At 40.9% G+C, this 19,982-nt stretch overlaps 1 protein-coding gene across 1 annotated transcript in view; it reads left to right on the forward strand.

Moving 5' to 3' along the window:
* Positions 1–19,982, forward strand: part of acad8 (acyl-CoA dehydrogenase family, member 8) — a 106,133-nt gene that overhangs the window by 76,408 nt on the left and 9,743 nt on the right. The window contains exon 9 of the mRNA XM_063038701.1: positions 15,293–15,445. Within this exon, the coding sequence (XP_062894771.1) occupies positions 15,293–15,445 (153 nt within the window). The remainder of the gene's footprint in view (positions 1–15,292; positions 15,446–19,982) is intronic.

Raw genomic sequence — 19,982 nt, forward strand, 5'->3', positions numbered from 1 at the left:
GGTCTATCCATAGATTTTCGATGATGTTTAAGTCAGGGGACTGTGAGGGCCACGGCAAAACCTTCAGCTTGCGCCTCTTGAGGTAGTCCATTGTGGATTTTGTTTTTTTAATTTTTATTTTTATTTGGATAAGGAATTCACAAGTATCATGAACTTTTTTCACATGTATAACCTTTTCCATTTTTTTGTATATGTATAAAACTATAATTATTTGTACAATCCTAAGTACACATTATGATGATATAAAAAGAAATTAGACATTTAAATAGATAATTATGTGCAGTTGAAATTCTACTCTATTAGGCTAAGTAATGATATTAGTTGTTAAGAAAAATAGTAATAATAGTGGATTAATAATAATTTCCATATATCTCTTCTGGACCATTTCTTCTGGTCCAAAATGTTGTATGTAAGCCTATGTAACTACCATTGTAGATGTTTATATCCTAACTTGTTCACGTTTGCTCCTACCCCCAAACATAATTATCCAATCCCTATGTACTTATTTACTTAATTTCATAATTTTTTATCCCTTTCCCAAATCTTTTCCTTTACTTGTGTTAATTCTCCATTTTCCAAAAAAAAAGAAAACAAAAACAGTAAACACTTAGACCAGGGGTGCTTACATTAGCAATATTACTGTGTTGATGAGAAGAGCAATATAAATCATTAGGAGAGTCATCTAAAGTCTGCTCGCATTGGGGTTATATATTCAATCCATTTATTCCAGATTTGATAAAATTTTTCTTTTTGAATTCTCAGAGAGTAAGTCATCTTTTCCATTTTAAATATTTCCAAGATAATTTCGTGCCAATCTTCTAATGTAGGTGGTATTGGATTTAGCCACTTTCTAGTGATTGATTTCTTACTTGCCGCTAAAAGGGCCTGCAGCAATTTTATATCTTTCTTCTGTTCAAGAAACAATACATGCCCCAAATAAAGCGTCTCAAAGTTCAGAGGTATCTGGGTCTTAAATACCTTAACTAATGTTCTATGAATACCTTTCCAGTATAAACTTAATTTCGGGCAATCCCAGAAAATATGGAAATGATTTGCCTCCTTGGAGCCACACCTTCTCCAACACGTCACGTTTGTGTCTTTATATTTTTCCTGATATGGAGTCTTGAAGTATCTTATAATATTTTTCCAACAATGTGCTCTCCAAGTCAAAGAGTTAGTTGAAGACCATTGAAAGCTGCATATTTTCCCCCAAGCCTCCTCTGAAAGTACCAGCCCCGCTTCTTTCTCCCACTTGTCTTTACAGTGTGTTTACATTTTTAGCATGGGAGAGTGCATTATATAATCGAGAAACTGATTTATTCAGAATCTTGAAAAATTCTAATTCTATATCTACAACTCTGATTAACATAGTGTCATACTTGAAGGTACCTAAAAAAGTCATTGTGTTCTAGGCCATGCTTGTCCTGCAGGAATTGGAAACTTTGTAACACTCTTTTATGTATAAATGAGAGGTAGGTTGTAAGACCTTTCTTTATCCATAGTTCAAATCTTTTATCTCCTCTGTTGGGAAGGAATTCGGTATCATATGCACACCATCTGAAAAGTTTTAACATGTTATTGACTCCACATGAATTAACCACCTTCTACCATACTTTTAATGTAAGATTTATCCAGCTGTTTTTAAACTTTTCCAATTGGGCCATCAATCCTTTGTCAGCTATTGAGGCCTGTAGAGGAAAACTGTCAACCAATCCAAATTCTATTTCCTTCCATCTAGCCTTATATTCCCGATTACACCAATATAACAGAGTGGTTATCTGTGAAGCATAAAAATAATTTCTCAAGCAAGGAAGTACCATACCTCCTCCTTCCTTCCCTAACTGTAAGGTGTTATATCGAATTCTAGGTTTCTTTCCTTGCCAGATAAAGCGGGAAATCTATTTGTCCCATTCCCTGAATTGATTATCATCCACCTCCACAGGTAAAGTCCGGAAAAGATAGAGTAACCGAGGGAGAATATTCATTTTTATGGTATTTATCCTTGAATTTAAACTTAAAAAGGGGATAAGATTCCATCTATGCATATCTGCTTTTATCTCTGAAATTAATGGCCCATAATTTACCTGTGACAGCGTTGAAAGATCCTTCGGCAGGGTTATTCCGAAATATTTTAATGATTTAGCTTCCCACTTAAGATCATATGTATCCTGCAGTTTTTTGGATGGTGTATAATTTAGGGACATAACCTGCATTTTCTTTACATTTATTTTATAACCTGATATTTTCCCAAAGTCATCCAACAGTGTAAACAATCCTATAAATGATTTTTCTGGTTCACTCAGATAGACTAAAACATCATCTGCGAATAACGCCACTTTCTGTTCAATCCCTGCCACCTTGGTACCTTTTACAGTTTCGCTCTGTTTTATTAGTTGGGCAAGCGGTTCAATGTATAGCGCAAAAAGGAGAGGAGAAATTGGGCATCCCTGTCTAGTGCCTCTCTCTAAAATAAAGGAGTCAGAGAGGTCCCCATTTATTTTAATTGGAGCTGTAGGGCTGTCATATAAAGTCTGGATTACTTTAATAAACTTTTCTTGAAAGCCGAATCTTCCTAACACTCTGTATAGGAATGCCCAACTAACTGAATCAAAAGCTTTCTCAGCGTCTAATCCCACTACCATTGTCTCTGTCCCATTCTTCGTAACCTGTTCTAGTATGTGTAGAGTTCTCCTTATGTTGTCCTGTGTTTGTCTTTGTTGAATAAATCCAGTCTGGTCTAAATGGATTAGGCCAGGTAAAAGCTTTTCCAATCTGCGCGCTAATATAGATGTAAATAGTTTGTAATCTAAATTAAGAACGCTAACTGGCCGATAATTACCACATTCTAGTTTATCTTCACCCTCTTTAGGAATAACTGAAATAATCGCTTCTCTCCAGGAAGGTGGAGTTTCTCCTCTCTGCAAGATCCAATTAAAGGTGTTAAGTACTAATGGGGCTAACTGTGTCTTCAGGGACTTATACCACTCAGAGGTAAACCCATCAGAACCCGGGGACTTTCCAGCCTTTAACCTAAAGATGGCCACGTTCAGTTCTTTGACAGTTACTGGTTCTAATAGGCATTCATTTTGTAAATCTGTAAGTTTGGGTAGATCTAAAGAATTCAATAAAGTGTCCATATAGGGCTCATTGGAAGCCCGGGGTTGGGAGTACAGCTCTCGATAATATGTTTCAAAACTCTTGAATTTTCCCTGTTGTACTCTCCACAAGCTTTGTCTTTGGATTCTTTATTTTATGAATTGTATTGTCTGCTTGTTGTTTTTGTAATTTATATGCTAATAATCTAGCTGATTTACCTCCTACTTCATAATTCTTTTGTCTCAGGTAAAGAAAATTTCTTTGAGTTTCCAATGTCATATCATAAATTTCACTTTGCAATTTCTTAATTTCCTGTTTTAAATTAGAATTACTTTTGTTGCTATCTACAACTTGAAGTTGTTTTAATTCTCTTTGCAGGTCTGCTAATTTTTGTGCATTGATTTTTTTCATGTGAGTGGTAATGGAAATAATTTTTCCTCTCAGTACAGCTTTCAATGTATCCCATAAGATCACTGGTGATGTTTCTCCCGTGTCATTAAGGTCTAGGTATTCTTTGATTTCTCCCCTTAATCTCTCCATTACTTTCAGGTTATTGAGTATATGTGAATTTAAACTCCATAGTGTTTTCCTCATTTTCCTTTCCAGGATTAGAGACATAGAGACTGGGCTATGATCCGACAGATCAATTGTTGCAATATTACAGTTTTTTATCCTGAGTCTATCTGTATTAAAGATAAAGAAATAGTCTATCCTTGAATAGGCTGAATGAGGGAAAGAGTAATGTGTATAATCTTTACTAGTGGGGTGTAATTCCCTCCACACATCTATAATTCCCAACTGCTCCATCAATAAATTCATTTTCCAAGTCAGAGGTTTATTCTGAGTAACTATTCTTGAAGAATCTAATGCAGGATTTAACCTAATATTAAAACCCCCTCCACAGATTACTACCCCTTGAGAGCTAATCATTAGGTCAAAAATGTGTCCATAGAATGACCATTCACAACCTGGTGGAGCATAAACATTCAGCAATGTTATTTCTGTACCTTATATTCTTCCTGTAATTTTTACAAATCGTCTATCTTTGTCTTTAGTCTCTGAAATATGTTCATAATTAAGAGTACTTGATATTAAAGTAGCTACCCCTCTTTTGTGGCTCAATTTATATGATGAATAAAATACATGCTTAAAGCCCATTCTTTTTAATTTTTCATTTTCGGATTGGCTCATATGTGTTTCCTGGAGGAAAGCTATTTGTGCCCTCTCTTTTTTCAATTTAGACATACTCTTATTTCTTTTAATTGGATTCAAAACTCCATTAACATTATAGGAAGTTATTTTTACCAGTTCAATTTGCACTTTTCTCGAGTAGAAAAAAAAACACTCTCCTTTTCTAACCAAACAGTAAGCAATCCCTTCTCAACAGTAAACCAAGACGTATAACCACACCCGAGACATTTTTGAACGTATAACATTTGAAAATTTTTCCCGACTTCCCACAGTGAGGCCTGAGCACCGACCCGCCTCAGTTCAGAGGGATAACCTCTATCTTCACCCTGTGTCAGAGGGCCCTCCGCAGTGTGAATAATCATAGAGAATTTTCTCCTATTTATGTCTCGGCCATATTGCTATCATTCAAGTTATTCCGTCTAGTTTATTTTCAGTTACCAGCTTTCATTTTACTTTTAAGTCCGATTTACTCTTTTCAGTCATTTCTCTTAATTAATCTGTATTCTCTATACATTCGCGTCTGAATATTTGCAGCTTTTCCTTGTAGTTTGACACTCTGGTTCGAGTGGAGCGTCCTCGCCCCACTAACTGCCACGACTTCTGCCGAATCCTCTCCAGTAGCGACTCCGGTTGGGTGATAACTTTAATAGGTAGTCCCCGGTCTGCCAGGTCCGACGTTGCCTCCTCCACCGTAGCGTAAGTTTTTGTCCCTTCGTCGTAAAAGACTCTCAGCCGAGCTGGATACAGGGTCTGGAATCTGATGTTGTTTTCCTTCAGGACTCTCCGTGTTTCCGTATATTCCTTCCGTCTGGCAAGAATCCCCGGTGCGTAGTCGTGGTCTAAACTGATTTTACAGTTGCTCCACATGAAACCTTTCTTTTGCCATGCCCTTTTAAGCACCTCTTCCTTCATTCTGTAACTGAGAAACTGACTAGAATCAATCTGGCCTGGGCACCTGCTGGAGGCTGTGGTGCCAACGCGCGGTGAGCCCTTTCTATCTGTAGGTCTTTTGCGGCCGGTATATCAAGGTTCTCTCTAAGCAGCTTCTCCACGAAGGGAATCATCAATCCAGGTTTACCTTCAGTTCCTTCGGGAACTCCGTAGATCCTCACATTTTCCCTTCTTGAGCGGCCTTCTTGGTCTATTAGTTTCCACTGGAGCTGCTCTTGTAGCTTTAGCATTTCTGCTATCACTTCCTCTGCGTTTTGTAGCTTCTCCTCAATTCCTACAATTCTCGCTTCGGCTTCATCTATCCGCAAGTTAGTTTTTACTATTTCTCTTTTAATATTTTCCAGCTGTTTGTTGTTATCTTGTCAGAACTCACGAATCTCTCCTAGAATCAAAGACAGAGTCACCGATTCCCCCTCATTCTCTCCGTCCTGGCTTGCCGCGGGGGAGCTAGGCCCGTCGCCTTGCTGCATCTCTTTGTGTTTATCAGCCTTCAGAGCGGACTTTTTAATCTTGTTCTTAGAGATCATCCTTGCCCCTTTTATTAATATAGTTATACAATATTAAGTATTTGTCTAATTTCGATTTTGGGGCAGTTTACCTTCTTTTTTGTCGAGAGACCTTTTCCTTATGCCGCCATTCCCTTGATGACCCGGAAGTCCTCCCATTGTGGATTTTGAGGTGTGTTTAGGATCATTATCCTATTGTAGAAGCCATCCTCTTCATCTTCAGCTTTTTTTTAACAGATGGTGTGATGTTTGCTTCCAGAACTTGCTGGTATTTAATTGAATTCATTCTTCCTTCTACCAGTGAAATGTTCCCCGTGCCACTGGCTGCAACACAAGCCCAAAGCATGATTGATCCACCCTGTGCTTAACAGTTGGAGAGGTGTTCTTTTCATGAAATTCTGCACCCTTTTTTCTCCAAACATACCTTTGCTCATTGCGGTCAAAAAGTTCTATTTTAATGTCATCATTCCACAGGTCTTGTTTCCAAAATGCATCAGGCTTGTTTAGGTGTTCCTTTGCAAACTTCTGACGCTGAATTTTGCGGTGAGGACACAGGAAAGATTTTCTTCTGATGACTCTTCCATGAAGGTCATATTTGTGCAGGTGTCACTGCACAGTAGAACAGTGCACCACCACTCCAGTCTGCTAAATCTTCCTGAAGGTCTTTTGCAGTCAAACGGGGATTTTGATTTGCCTTTCTAGCAATCCTACGAGCAGTTCTCTCGGAAAGTTTTCTTGGTCTTCCAGACCTCACTTGATCCCCACCATTCCTGTTAACTGCCATTTCTTAATTACATTACGAACTGAGGAAACGGCTACCTGAAAACGCTTTCCTATCTTCTTATAGCCTTCTCCTGCTTTGTGGGCATCATTTATTTTAATTTTCAGAGTGCTAGGCAGCTACTTAGAGGAGCCTATGGCTGCTGATTGTTGGCACAAGGTTTGAGGAGTCAGGGTATTTATAAAGCTTTGAAATTTGCATTACCTGGCCTTTCCTAATGATGATTGTGAACAAGCCTTAGCCCTAACAAGCTAATTAAGGTCTGAGACCTTGGTAAAAGTTATCTGAGAGCTCAAATCTCTCGGGGTGCCCAAACTTTTGCATGGTGCTCCTTTCCTTTTTATCACTCAAAAATTGTACAAAACAAAAATAATATCCTAATCTTGCTTAAAATGTTGAAAAGAATGTTTCATCTTTAACTTTATGACTTTTGGAGATCAGTTAATCTTCTACTCACTTAACTATTCACAGTAACAGAAATTTTGACCAGGGGTGCCCAAACTTTTGTATGCCACTGTAGATACAAGGGGGATGTCAGGAGCAAGTTTTTCACACAGATAGTGGTGGGTGCATGGAATGCACTGCCAGTGACGGTGGTGGAGGCGGATACGATAGAGTGTTTTAAGGGACTCTTAGATAGGTACATCAAGCTTAGAAAAATAGAGGGCTATCCGGTAGGGTAACTCTAGGCATTTTCTAGAATAGGTTACATGGTCAGCACAACATTGTGGGCCAAAGGGCCGGTAATGCGCTGTAGATTTCTATGTTCTATCTTGTATAGTATATGAGAAATAAGATTCATTGATGTCAGCAAGACCAATGAACATCTTTTAAACAATGAACATCAAACTGGACTTCGTAGTTTATTATCCTTAGAATAGCTTCAGGTTTACTTCCACTTAAAAATTTGGTGCGTACTTGTTGTCACGGGGATAGATGCTATGTAGCCTTCTCCCTGATGGGAGTGGGACAAATAGTCCATGAGCAGGGTGTGTGGGATCCTTCATGATGCTCCTGGCGCCTTTCTGTATATACAGTATGTCTTGGTGGCGGGTAGGCTGATGCCATTGATGAATTGGGCAGCTTTGACTACCTGTTGTAAAGCCTCCCTGTTTGCCGCAGTGTAGTTTCCATATCAAGCAGTGATGCAGCTTGTTAGGATGCTCTCTACTGTGCATCTGTAAATGATGTGAGTCCAGCTCTCTTCAGCCTTCTCAGAAAGTAGAGGCATTGGTGAGCTTCCCTGATTGTGTATAATGTATTATGGGACTATGAGAGGTTGTGTGAGATGTGCACTCCCAGGAGTTTGAAACTGCTCAGTTTCCACTGCTGTGCTGCTAATGTAAAGAGGAGTGTGAGTGGTGCAAGTTCTCCTGAAGTCGATAACCATCTCTTTTGTCTTGCTGACATTGAGGAAGAGGTTATTTGCCTGGTAGGAGGCCTCAAGTTCTCCACTTCCTCTCTGTAGGCTGTCTCATCTCCCACCACTGTTGTACCATTGGTGTAGTTGCTCAGGTGTGTGGCCATGCAGTCATGTGTGAATAGAGTGTACAACAATGGGCTCAGCACACAGCCCTGGGGGGCACCCATGTTAGGATGCTGGGGAGGGAGGAGCGGTTGTGCATTCTGACTATCTGAAGTCTGTTTGTTAGTTAGTCCAACACCCAGTTGCACAGTGGTGTATTTAGACCAAGGAGTAGGAGTTTGTTCATCAAGATCTGTGGGACCATAGTGTTGAATTACAAACTGAAATCCAGAGACAGCATTTTGACATAAGTGTCCTTGTTTTCTACGTGTGTCGGGACCAGGTGAATGACAGGTATCTCTAGAGTTTACTGAGAATGGTGCAAAACACTAAAAACATCCAGTTCTGTGGCAAAAGTGCTTTGTTAATGAGAGAGTTCAGAGGAGAATGGGTAGAGTGGTTTAAGCTGGCAGGAAAGCGACAGCAACTTAAATAACCTCGTTATTACAACAGTGGTGTGCAGAAGAGCATCTCTGAATGCACAACTTGTCAAACCTTGAAGTGAATGGGCTACAGCAGAAGTACTTCATAAAGTGGCCACTGAGCGTATGCGTCTATCAGAATATAAGGCAAGGATAACAGGTTTAGGCAGCGCGTTCAGGCACAGCGGCATCTCAAAGGCCAACCATAGGTGTTTTTTTCTTTGTCAAATATGTTTTTTATGATACACAAGACTATACTGGACTCCCCAAGAACTTCGGGTCCAGCAGGTCTACCACATCAGTGAGCTGCTCATTGATTGGATTAGCCGAGAGGGGTGTCAAAGGAGCCAACCAGTGTGTTGGAGAAACTGGTTTGGGTTCAGAGGAGCTGACCATGTTGTTGCCCCTACTCAAAGGCCTTGGAGTTGGTGCACGAAGGTGGCGTGCAGTGAAACCATGAGTGTTTTTCTTGGACGTTTCTCTTGCAATTGCAAGACCCTGTTGGAAATTGATAATGTGAAATGCCACAGGGCTGTTTCCCTTGTTTGGTGGTAAGATAGGTGGCGTGGGAGCTGCGTAGCCTCAGTTGTAGTGAGGGCTAGGCCTCAAGCCACAGGGATGCCAGAAACAGTGTAGCATGGTATCTGTGCTTGGTTGGAGGCTGGCCTCTCCAGTAGTCAATTGGAATGACAGGCTGGATTGTGTAAACACGAGGAATTCTGCAGATACTGGAAATTCAAGCAACACACAGGACTAACTGAAGGGTCTCAACCCACAACGTCGACTGTACCTCTTCCTATAGATGCTGCTTGACCTGCTGCGTTCACCAGCAACTTTGATGTGTGAGGCTGGATTGTGTGCGCCTTTTTGTTGCACACTGCCAGGAGACTGTACCATCAATTTGCGGGACATGTCTCTCAGGGTTTTGGACTATATATGTGTTTTTTTTGCTCACTATTTTGAATGTGCTGTGTATCTTTTGCATCTTCGCCCCAGAGAAACACTGGTTCATTCAGCTATATCCTTGTATGGTTGAATGATAATTAAACTTGATTTGATAGAAATGCAAGAGAACAGAGGAAATCAGGAGGGCGAAAAGAAGACATGAGGAAGAAGACAGCAGGTGAAGGAGAATCCCAAGGGCTATATATGAATTACAGAGGTAGTAATGGCAGACAAACAGAATAAGTACTTTGCATCAGTTTTCACTGTGGAAGACACTAGCAGTATGCCAAAAGTTCCAGAGTGTCAGGGGGCAGAAGTGAGTGAAGTTGCCTTTACTAGGGAGAATGTCTCAATGTAGATAAGTCACCTGGACCAGATGGTGTACACTCCAGGGTTCTGAGAGAGGTAGCTGAAGAGATTGTAGAGGCATTAGTAATGATTTTTCCAGATTCACTATATTTTGGAATGATCTTGGAAGACTGGAAAATTGTAAATGTGACTGCACTCTTCAAGAAGGGAGAGACGCAGAAGAAAGGTAATTACATAGGCCAGTTACTCTGACCTCAGTGGTTGTGAAGATGTTGGAATCAATAGTTAAAGATGTGGTTTCAGGGTACTTGGAGGCGCATGATAAAATACACCGAAATCAGCATAGTTTCCTTAAGAGAAAATCTTGCCTGACAAATCTGTTAGAATTCTGTGAGGAAATAACAAGCAAGGTAGACAAAGGAGAATCAGTAGATGTTGTGTACTTGGATTTTTAGAAAGTGTTTAGTGCACAATGTCAGTATTTCATCCCTTGGGTTAGAGTGTGAGGGATCTTCAGGCTTGCATTTCAATTTCACCTGGAGTCCACCCCGGCAGCCACATTTCCTGACGTAACGGAGATATTACCCAAGTTTCCAATTGCTGCCCTCACTCCCTGGGTGGTCTGGAGACCCATGTCTCTCAGGTCCAAAGATCATTAGCTACTTTAGTGAGCTTAAAACAGTGTTATTTACTGTAGTCTCTGTGGCTGCAGATTTCAGCTACAGTAGTTCCAAATGGGAATATTTGATGATTCCCTATGGAGCTCGCTATTCACCAGCACCATAAATTGCTGTTTGGAAAAACTTGGAAAGTTTATTTTTTTCAATTGAGAGATACTGCATGGACCAGGCCCTTCCAGCACAATGAGTCATACTGACCAGCGACCCACCTATTTAACGGTAGCGTATTGCAGGATAATTGACAATTGACCAACTAATCTACTAATTGGAATGTCTTTGGAAACCAGACCACCAGAAGAAACCCACGCATATCAGGGGAGGAACATACAAACTCTTTACAGATGGCATCGAAGTTGAACTCTGAACTCCAGAATGCCCCGAGCTGTAATAGCGTCATGCTAACTTCTACGCTACTGTGGCACCCCAAAAACCAAGAAACACTAGCAGCCCCAATCAAAAAATACAGAGAAAGTTGATGATTGTGATATACTGATATTGTGTACTAGAACCACAGGAGTGTAATTCAGGCCCTTGTTAAAGAATTGACAGACAAGTTAAAGCTGATGCAGTCAAAGGTCTGCTGGCAGCCTGGGTACGTAGTTGGCTTAGAGTGGAAGGAAGAGAGATGTTGGTGGACAGTTGCTCTTCCTAATGGACGGAAGTGTAGTGGTGTTTTCCCAGAGCTGGCCAGCAGGTTTACTGCTGCTTCTGATATATAATAATGGAGAAAGGAGACATAACTTAATATTATAAACCATTAAGTAAGACCATAAGGCATAGGAGCAGAATTAGGCCATTAAGACCATCGAGCCTGCTCCACCTTTCCATAATGGCTGATCCTGGATCCCACTCAACCCCATACACCTGCCTTCTATAAGAAGAAAATAGCAAAGGAAAGGAAAGGATACCAAGGGAGACTATTTTTTTAAAAATAGAAAATGGTCAGCCATTTACCCCCTTACAGCCCATCTTTAACCTCAGTACTACTATCCAGGACTAACTCCATAAACCAACAATTCACTTTATATCCAAAATTCTGCTGATTTCTGACTTGACCATATTAAACTTGAATATATTAAGTAGAATTCCAACGATTCACAACCGTCTGGTTGAGAAGGTCACCTAAATCCTGAAAATCGGTCACTTCATTTTGAGCCTTGACAAGAACACAAGAAAACAGGAGCAGGAGTAGGCTACTTCTGCCCCCTCCTGCCATTCAATATGATCAGGGATGTCATATGCTGGCCTCAAACCCTTTTTTATTATTACTTATTTATTTATTGAGATACAGTGCAAAATAGGCCCTTCCAGCCCTTTGAGCCGCGCTGCCAAGCAACTCCTGATTGAACCCTAGCCTAATCACATGACAATTTGCAATGACCAATTAACCTACCAACCGGAGCGTCTTTGGACTGTGGGAGGAATCCAGAGGAAATCCACACGGTCACGGGGAGAATATACAAACTCCTTGTAGACAGCAGTGGGAAATGAACCCGAGTCGTTTGTACCAGTTCTTCTGTGCCACTTTCCCATAAACCTCAATTCCTCCATCTTTCAAATATTTACTTTAAATATATCAAATCATCTTTCCTCCAAATCCCTTGGGAGTGAGAATTCTGAGCTGCAGTGCCTCCTGAGAAAAGGAATTTCTTACTCATCTCAGTTTTAAATACTGTCCCTTTATTTTGTATTTGTGTAGCCTTGTTTGTGACTCTACCACTGGTGGAATTCTCTTGTTCTAATGAAATAAAACACTTAACCCTGTCAATTCCTGTGAGAGATACTGTAAAAAAAATTCTATATTTCAAAGATATTCACCTCTTAATCTTTAAAACTGTAAAGAATTTGTTTAAACTTTGTGCACAGGACTGTCTGACAACCACCTACCCTCCTCCCCAGCCCCACATCACTTCACTGTGCTCCCTCCAAATGCATAAAACCTCCCTTGGATAAGGAGACCAGGCTTATACACACTATTCCAGTTGCCATCTATAATTGGAGCACAGAGACCAACATACTGTGAGCCTTCTTAATTGCTGTCTGTATCTGAGTTATGTACAAGCACATCCAGGTCTCTGTGAACCACAACACTTTTAAAATCTCTTGCCAGGAAAACAAAATATGCTTTTCTCTTTTTCTGCGAAAATGGATGACTTCATGTTACATTCTGCTGTTATGTCCTCACTCATTCACCCAGGATAGTAGAGAGTTAGTAAGGAGAATCAGGAACAGCAATATAATCCAAACATTTCAATTTTTCACAGGAACAAGTGACCTGAAGTTACATAAATATTTGAAGATGTCAAAGCAGGTTGCAAAGGCTGTTTTTAGAATTATAAATAAGATCCTTACATAGAGTAGATTATAAAAGGAAATAGAAATTTGCTAGGATATCATCTGGGATAGCAGATAGTTATTTCACTTGATTTATCAGTGATAAAATTGGAACAGTACATTGTTTTGACTTGTGGAGCTGTTGCCTTACAGTCCAGTGACCCAGATTTATCCTGACCTCAAGTGTTGTCTGTGTGGAGTTTCCATGTTCGCCCCATGATTGTGGGTTTCCTCTAGGTGCTCCAGTATAATTGCACATTCCAAAGACATGCAGGTGAGGAGGTAACTGACCATTGTAACTTATCACCATGTGTAGGTGAGGATAAAGTACAGCGGGGACGGGTGTTGATCAGAATGTTAGGCAAATAAAATGATTTAGGTAAAAATTTAGACTAGTGTAAAAATGTGCACTGGGTGGTTGGTGAGGTCTCTGGGCTGAAGGAACACACAAAATTGCTGGAAGAACTCAGCAAGTCAGGCAGCATCTATGGAAGGGAATAAACAGTTGATGTTTCAAGCTGAAACACATCATCAGGACTGAAAAGGAAGGGGGTTCAAGAGCCTGATGGTTGTAGGGTAATAACCGTCCTGAACCTGGTGGTGTGGGAACTGAGGCTTCTCTGCGTCCTGTTCCAAGAAGAGGACCAGACCTGGATGGTAGGGGTTGTTAAACGTGGATGCTGCTTTCTTGTGGCAGCACTCCATGTAAGTGTACTTAATGATGGGGAGGGCATTGCCTGTGATAGACTGTGATCACTTTCTGTAGACTTTTCCATTCCTGGGCATTGGTGTTTCTGTTATTTACTCATTTACTCCCTTACTCACTCTTCCTTCAGTTAGTCCTGACGAAGGGTCTTGGCCTGAAACGTCCACTGCACCTCTTCCTAGAGATGCTGCCTGGCCTGCTGCGTTCACCAGCAACTTTGATGTGTGTTGCTTGAATTTCCAGCATCTGCAGAATTCCTGTTGTTTGCGTTCAAACTTCTAAGGTACTGCCTTTGTGATGCCATTTACAAGCTGGCCCCAGGACAGTTCCTCTGATATGTTAACCCCAAGAAATTTCAAGCTACTGACCCTGTCCACCTCCATACCCCTAATGAGGACTGCCATAATGACTTCCTGCTTCCTCCTGTAGTCGATAATCAGCACTGTGGTTTTCCTTATGTTCTTCAGCCCACAGGTTCTTTGCAGATCCTTTGGCCGTCGTGTCTGTGCTGAACACAATGCTAAATTAAACTAAATCTATTCTGCCTGCATATCCCTCCCTTCCCTGTATACTCATGTACCTATCTAACGGCCAGTGGTCGTACAGTGGTCCCCAACCACCAGGCCACAGACCGGTACTGGGCCGCAAAGCATGTGCTACCGGGCCGCGAGGAAACGATATGAGTCAGTTGCCACCTTTCCTCATTCCCTGTCACGCACTGTTGAACTTGAACATAGGGTTGCCAGCTGTCCCGTATTTGCCGGGACATCCCGTACATCGGGCTAAATTGGTTTGTCCCATACGGGACCACCCTTGTCCCGTATTTCCCTCACTCAGGTAGAGTGTTCCTATGAAACCGTTCGTAAGCCGAAATGGCATAAAGCGAAGAAGCAATTACCATTAATTTATATGGGAAAAGTTTTTGAGCGTTCCCAGACCCAAAAAATAACCTACCAAATAACACATAAAATCTAAAATAACACTAACATATAGTAAAAGCAGGAACGATATGATAAATACACAGCCTATATAAAGTAGAAATAATGTATGTACAGTGTAGTCGGAAAGATTAAGCCAAAACTGACTTGTGGAAAAAATCGGCACATACGCGCATGCGCACGTCACATATGCACACATCGGTGCCTGCACAAGGCTTCATGGTCATGGTAGTCTTTCTCGGGGTAAACACAAGTGTCCCGTATTTGACTGCTACTTTTGTCCCTTATTTGGGAGTGAAAAAGTTGGCAACCCTAAATGTAAAAAGACATGTTGAGGTGAGTTTAACCCTACTTGAGCACCCCCCCACCACCCCCGTCGGCCGGTGCACAAGAATATTGTCAATATTAAACCGGTCCGCGGTGCAAAAAAGGTTGGAGACCCCTGTTCTACACTATCCACAATGCCACCAATCTTTGTATCATCTGCAGACTTACTAACACACTCATCTGCATTTTCATCCAAGGCATCTAAAAAACAACTGAGGTCCCAGCACCAATCTTTGAAGAACACCACTATTTATGGACTTCCAGCCAGAATATCACCACTTCACCACCACCCTCTGTCTTCTTTACCTTGAGCAAATTAACTTACAAGGATATATGTAATAAATGTTCTGTCTTGAAAGGTTTTAACAGTAAGCAATGAAAACCATTTCCTTCAGCAGGAGTGGTTATGAACTTTTTGATCACAGAATAACCAGAGGTGATTTGAATTGATGCAAGTTCAATAATAAGTTTGCAAGGACAGTTAGATATGTGTAACAGAAGGACCATTAGGAAGCAGTGTCCCATTGGAATTGAGCCGTCTTGGAATTCTTTGCACTATTGCTTAGTTTTGCTTCTTTCAGTACCTGCAGTTTAAACTGGCTGAAATGGCGACCGGACTAGTGGCAGCTCGTTTGATGGTACGCAATGCCGCTGCAGCACTCCAGGAGGGTCGCCAGGATGCTGTGGCTCTTTGTGCAATGGCCAAGCTCTTTGCAACTGATGAATGTTTCACAGTAAGTATTGAGTATCCTACCACCTCAAATCAAAGGTAATGAAAAATCCAGTAAAACAATCACACACTCAACTCCAAACCAAAGTCTTGTATTTCATACGTGCTGCCAAAGGAACAGGACTCGAGGCACACAAATGTTACTCATGTAGCTATAACCCAGTCAGTTAAACCTTGGTGGTGAAGCTGCTCCTAGAAATGATCAAAATAGAGAACATTTGGGTGTGGTTAAATAGGCAGGAAAGATTTGCTGAGACTAATTGGTTATAGATAACCTGAATGGGATTTTGACTGAACATTGTTCAGGGCAGTGCAGTTAAGACTAATGGCTATTGACAGCAGAATTACACAGGTCATACACAGGCAGAATGGTGATGGATAACCACCAGGAAAAACATGAGGTGTAGGGAGATAGTGCAAGAGCCCTCAGCGGCCTGCTCCTTTCAAAAAATTACTGTTGGGTATTATGGCCTCTCAGGGAAAGCATCTACAGCCAAGTTTCTACAACCATGGTTGGTTCTGTTGAACAACAGTGGAGGAAGGAGTCAGAAAGTTTAGTGAGTGGACTCAATATTGAGGGTTACATACAGGTGTTTGTGACTGCAGTCGAGACTGCCAAACAATATGTTGTCTCCCTGATGCCAGCCTCAGAGATGTCCTAAGAAACTGCAAGGCATTCCAAATGGGAAGGGTGACAAGCTAAAGGTCATGGTACATGTCAATATTAACAACGTAGAGAGGAAGAAGCATGAGGTCTAGCAACAACAATTTATGGAGTTGGGTAGTAGTTTATAGAGTAGGACCTTCAAGGTTGTAATCTGTGGATTATTTCCCATGCTATGTGTTAGGGAGTAGAGAAGTAGGAGGGTAAGTTAGATTAATGCTCCACTACAGCATTGATGTTGGAGAAAGGGCTTTAGAAGCTTGGATCAATGCGACTACTGCAGGAGCAGGTTCTGGGAGGGTTGCTCTGGTGATGGTGAAGGTTTAAAGTAGTATGACAGAAGGATGAATTCTGAGAAGTAGTCAGTGCATGAGGAGATGGAGTCATATGTAGAAGACAACTAAGCAAGTTTGGTCAATAGTATAGACAGGATAACGTGGGAAGACAGGTAGGCTAAACTACATCTGTTTTAATGCAAGAAGCCTGGCTGACGAGCTTATGGCATTAATTAGCACATCAGATTAGAGAAAGTTTCGAGCATGATAGAAAGGGGTGGTAATAGAGTAGAGGGCATCGCAGTATTGATATGAAGACCATCACTGCAAATCTTGAGGAGAATGTCCTGGAAAGCACTTCAAATGAGGTGCCATGGGTAAAAGTTAGATATAAGGAAGAGGCAGTCAATTTGCTGGGGTGTACTATAGGTCCCCAACAGTCAGTGGGAGATAGAGGAGCAAGAATGTAGACAAATCATAAGTAACTATCAGAACAATCGTGTTATAGAAGTGAGCATGTTTGATTTCCCCTGAATTGACTGGGATTACTTTTATGTGAGGGTCTTAGATTAGGTGGAATCTGTAAAGTACATCCAGGACAGTTTTTAGAACTTGTACATAGTGAGTCATACTGCAGCAGTGGCTCTACTGGGCTTAACCTTTGGAAAAGAAACCAGGCAAGTACTGGTGGGGAGCGGTTGGAGATAGTGATCATAGTTATGTAAATTTCAAAGTAATTATGGAAAGGCAACTAAAACAGAGTAAACTTGTGGAGTGTGTTTGAAAGATCTTAAAAAAGAAATTAGGAAAGCAAAGAAGAGCCATAGAATATCACTGGCACTGGTAAAGGGAATTCCATGGCATTTTATAAATACAAGAACAGTGGATTCCAGGTAATTAGGACACATCAGGACCAGTACATTTTGTCCGAATTAAGTGACTGTCCCAATTAGCCAAAGTTTCATGGAAATTGTTTTTTAAATAGTGTAAAAAAGACAAACTATCATTCAACTGAGTAACAATTTATGTATTTAAATGAAATACAAAATGAATGAAAAAACTACCAATACCTCTACAGTACAATAAAACTGTATTAGTTCCTAATATTTATTGACTGAGGAATACACCCAGTGTATACTGCCATGTTCTTTTGTTTGACTGTAAATGAACAAAATCACTGGAGACACCTAGTGCAGATAACAGACTGTCTTCATACAATCAATGCTTTTGACAATTATATTCTCCAAATCTTTATTTTCATTGTAACATTCAAGAAAATTGTCCATACCTTCAAATTTTTTGTAATTCCTAACTTGTTGAAGTCGTGAAGTTGTTTCATTTTCACTCCTGGCTATTTCCAAGCCTGAATACTGGAAACTACGGTGAGCAAAATAGTTCTAAAATGTCTTATTACTTATTTCTCGCCAACTATCAGTTGAAAAAAATAATTGTTTTTGAACACCAACACATGCAACTGACTCTAAAAACTTTGCACGTGTCTGACACTACATTGACAAACTATTTGACAACAGTCTCCTGCCCCACTTAAGCGGCATGGTGTCCCAAATAAATGAAGGGAATTCTGGCTATTTTTCCATTAGTTCTTGTACTTTAAGAGTTGATGCAGATAAGCGGCTGCCCCGATTAACCGATGGCCCAATTAACCGGAATCAACTATATTTGGAACCAGAGAATAACCAGGTCTTCTTAAGGACCAAAGGGGCAGTCTCTGTGTAGAGCCAGGGAATGTGGATGAGATGCTAAATTAAAACTTCTTTTCTGTATGTGTGTGAGTTCATGGAGAGGGATGGTGAAATTCAGGATCAGAATCAGGTTTAATATCACCAGCATATGTCATGAAATTTGTTAACTTGGTGGCAGCAGTGCAATGCAATACATGATAAATACAGAAAAAAATAAATAAATCAGTTACAGTAAATATATATATATATATACACACACACACACACACATTAAATAGTTAAAATAGTGCAAAAGCAGGAAAAAAAAGTTGAGGCTGTGTTCATGGGTTCAATGTCCATTTAGGAATCGGGTGGTAGAGGGGAAGAAGCTGTTCCTGAATCGCTGAGTGTGTGCCTTCAGGCTCCTGTACCTCCTACCTGATGGTAACAGTGAGAAAAGGGCATGCCCTGGGTGCTGGGGGTCCTTAATAATGGTTGCTGCCTTTCTGAGACATTGCTCCTTGAAGGTGTCCTGGATACTACAGAGGCTAGTACCCAAGATGGGAGCTGATGAATTTTACAACTTTCAATCTGTGCAGTAGTACCCGCACCCCCGTAGCAGATAGTGATGCAGCCTGTCAGAATGCTCTCCACGGTACATCTGGAAAAGTTTTCGAGTGTTTTAGGTGACAAATCAAATATCCTCAAACTCCTAATGAACTACAGCTGCTGTCTTGCCTTCTTTATAACTGCATCGATATTTTGGGACCAGGTTAGATCCTCAGAGATACTGACACTCAGAAACTTGAAACTGCTCACTCTCTCCACTTGTGATCCCTCTATGAAGATTGGTGTGTGTTCCCTCCTCTTACCCTTTCAGAAGTCCACAATCAGCTCTTTGGTCTTACTGATGCTGAGTGCAAGGTTGTTGCTGTGACACCATTCAACTAGCTGGTATATCTTGCTCCTGTACGCTCTCTCATTTCCATCTGAGTTTTGGCCAACAAGAACATTCTAGAGCAGGTTAGTGTTATGAAGGAGAAGGTGTTAGATGTCTTGCGGTAAGTAAAGGTGAACTGATGAGATGTACTTCAGGCTGCTATAGGAAGGAAGGGATTAGGTTACTGGGGCCTTCATGGAGATTTTTGCATCTTTACTAGGCTGACAGGAGGGCAGCTGGGATAAGCTGTTAACTACAGACCAGTGGGAGAGATATTGGAAAAAAATTTCCAAAGGATATGAATTATCTTCACTTGGAGGGGTAGGGGTTTATTATTGGTCATCAATATGGCATTATTTGTGGGGAAAAAACTGTCTCACAATGTGATTGTTTTCATTAAGGAAGTAACCATATTGAAGGGGGCAGTGTGGTAGATGATGTATACGTGGAATGTATGAAGGCTGGTCCAGAAGAGTTCCAGAACAGGCTGGCAAATGGGATCCAAATAGCTCAATCATAGGAGATGGTGGTGAAAGGTTGTCTATCTGGTAGAAATCTATGGTGCAACATTCCTGGAGAGACCCTTGATGTTTGTGACATAGATTTATCACTTGACTGTGAAGTTAGGAGGGAGATCAATTTAGAAATGTTACAAACATCTGTGGTGATGCAGATAGCAAGAAGAACAACATAAAACATGAATTCTGTGCCAATACTCACTCAGACCACTTCTCCAATTTATAACAGTGAAATCGAGGATCTCCTGTGGGCAAACAATTGATCCTTCTTCTCCCAGTCCCTGGCATGGAGGTCCTCCTCATGATAGTTAGTCTCTGGAGTTGTCAGTGCTTTGCATTTGAAGCCCCTCAGTCTTATACTCTTTTCTTTATCAGTTCAACTGCTGCCTTTCTATCTTGTTCTAGTTTATCTGGTTATCGTGTGACACCATCCCATTGGCTGTAATTTTAATGTCCTTCTCG

Source organism: Mobula hypostoma, chromosome X2 (assembly GCF_963921235.1).
Source record: "Mobula hypostoma chromosome X2, sMobHyp1.1, whole genome shotgun sequence".
Classification (NCBI taxonomy): Eukaryota; Metazoa; Chordata; class Chondrichthyes; order Myliobatiformes; family Myliobatidae; genus Mobula; species Mobula hypostoma.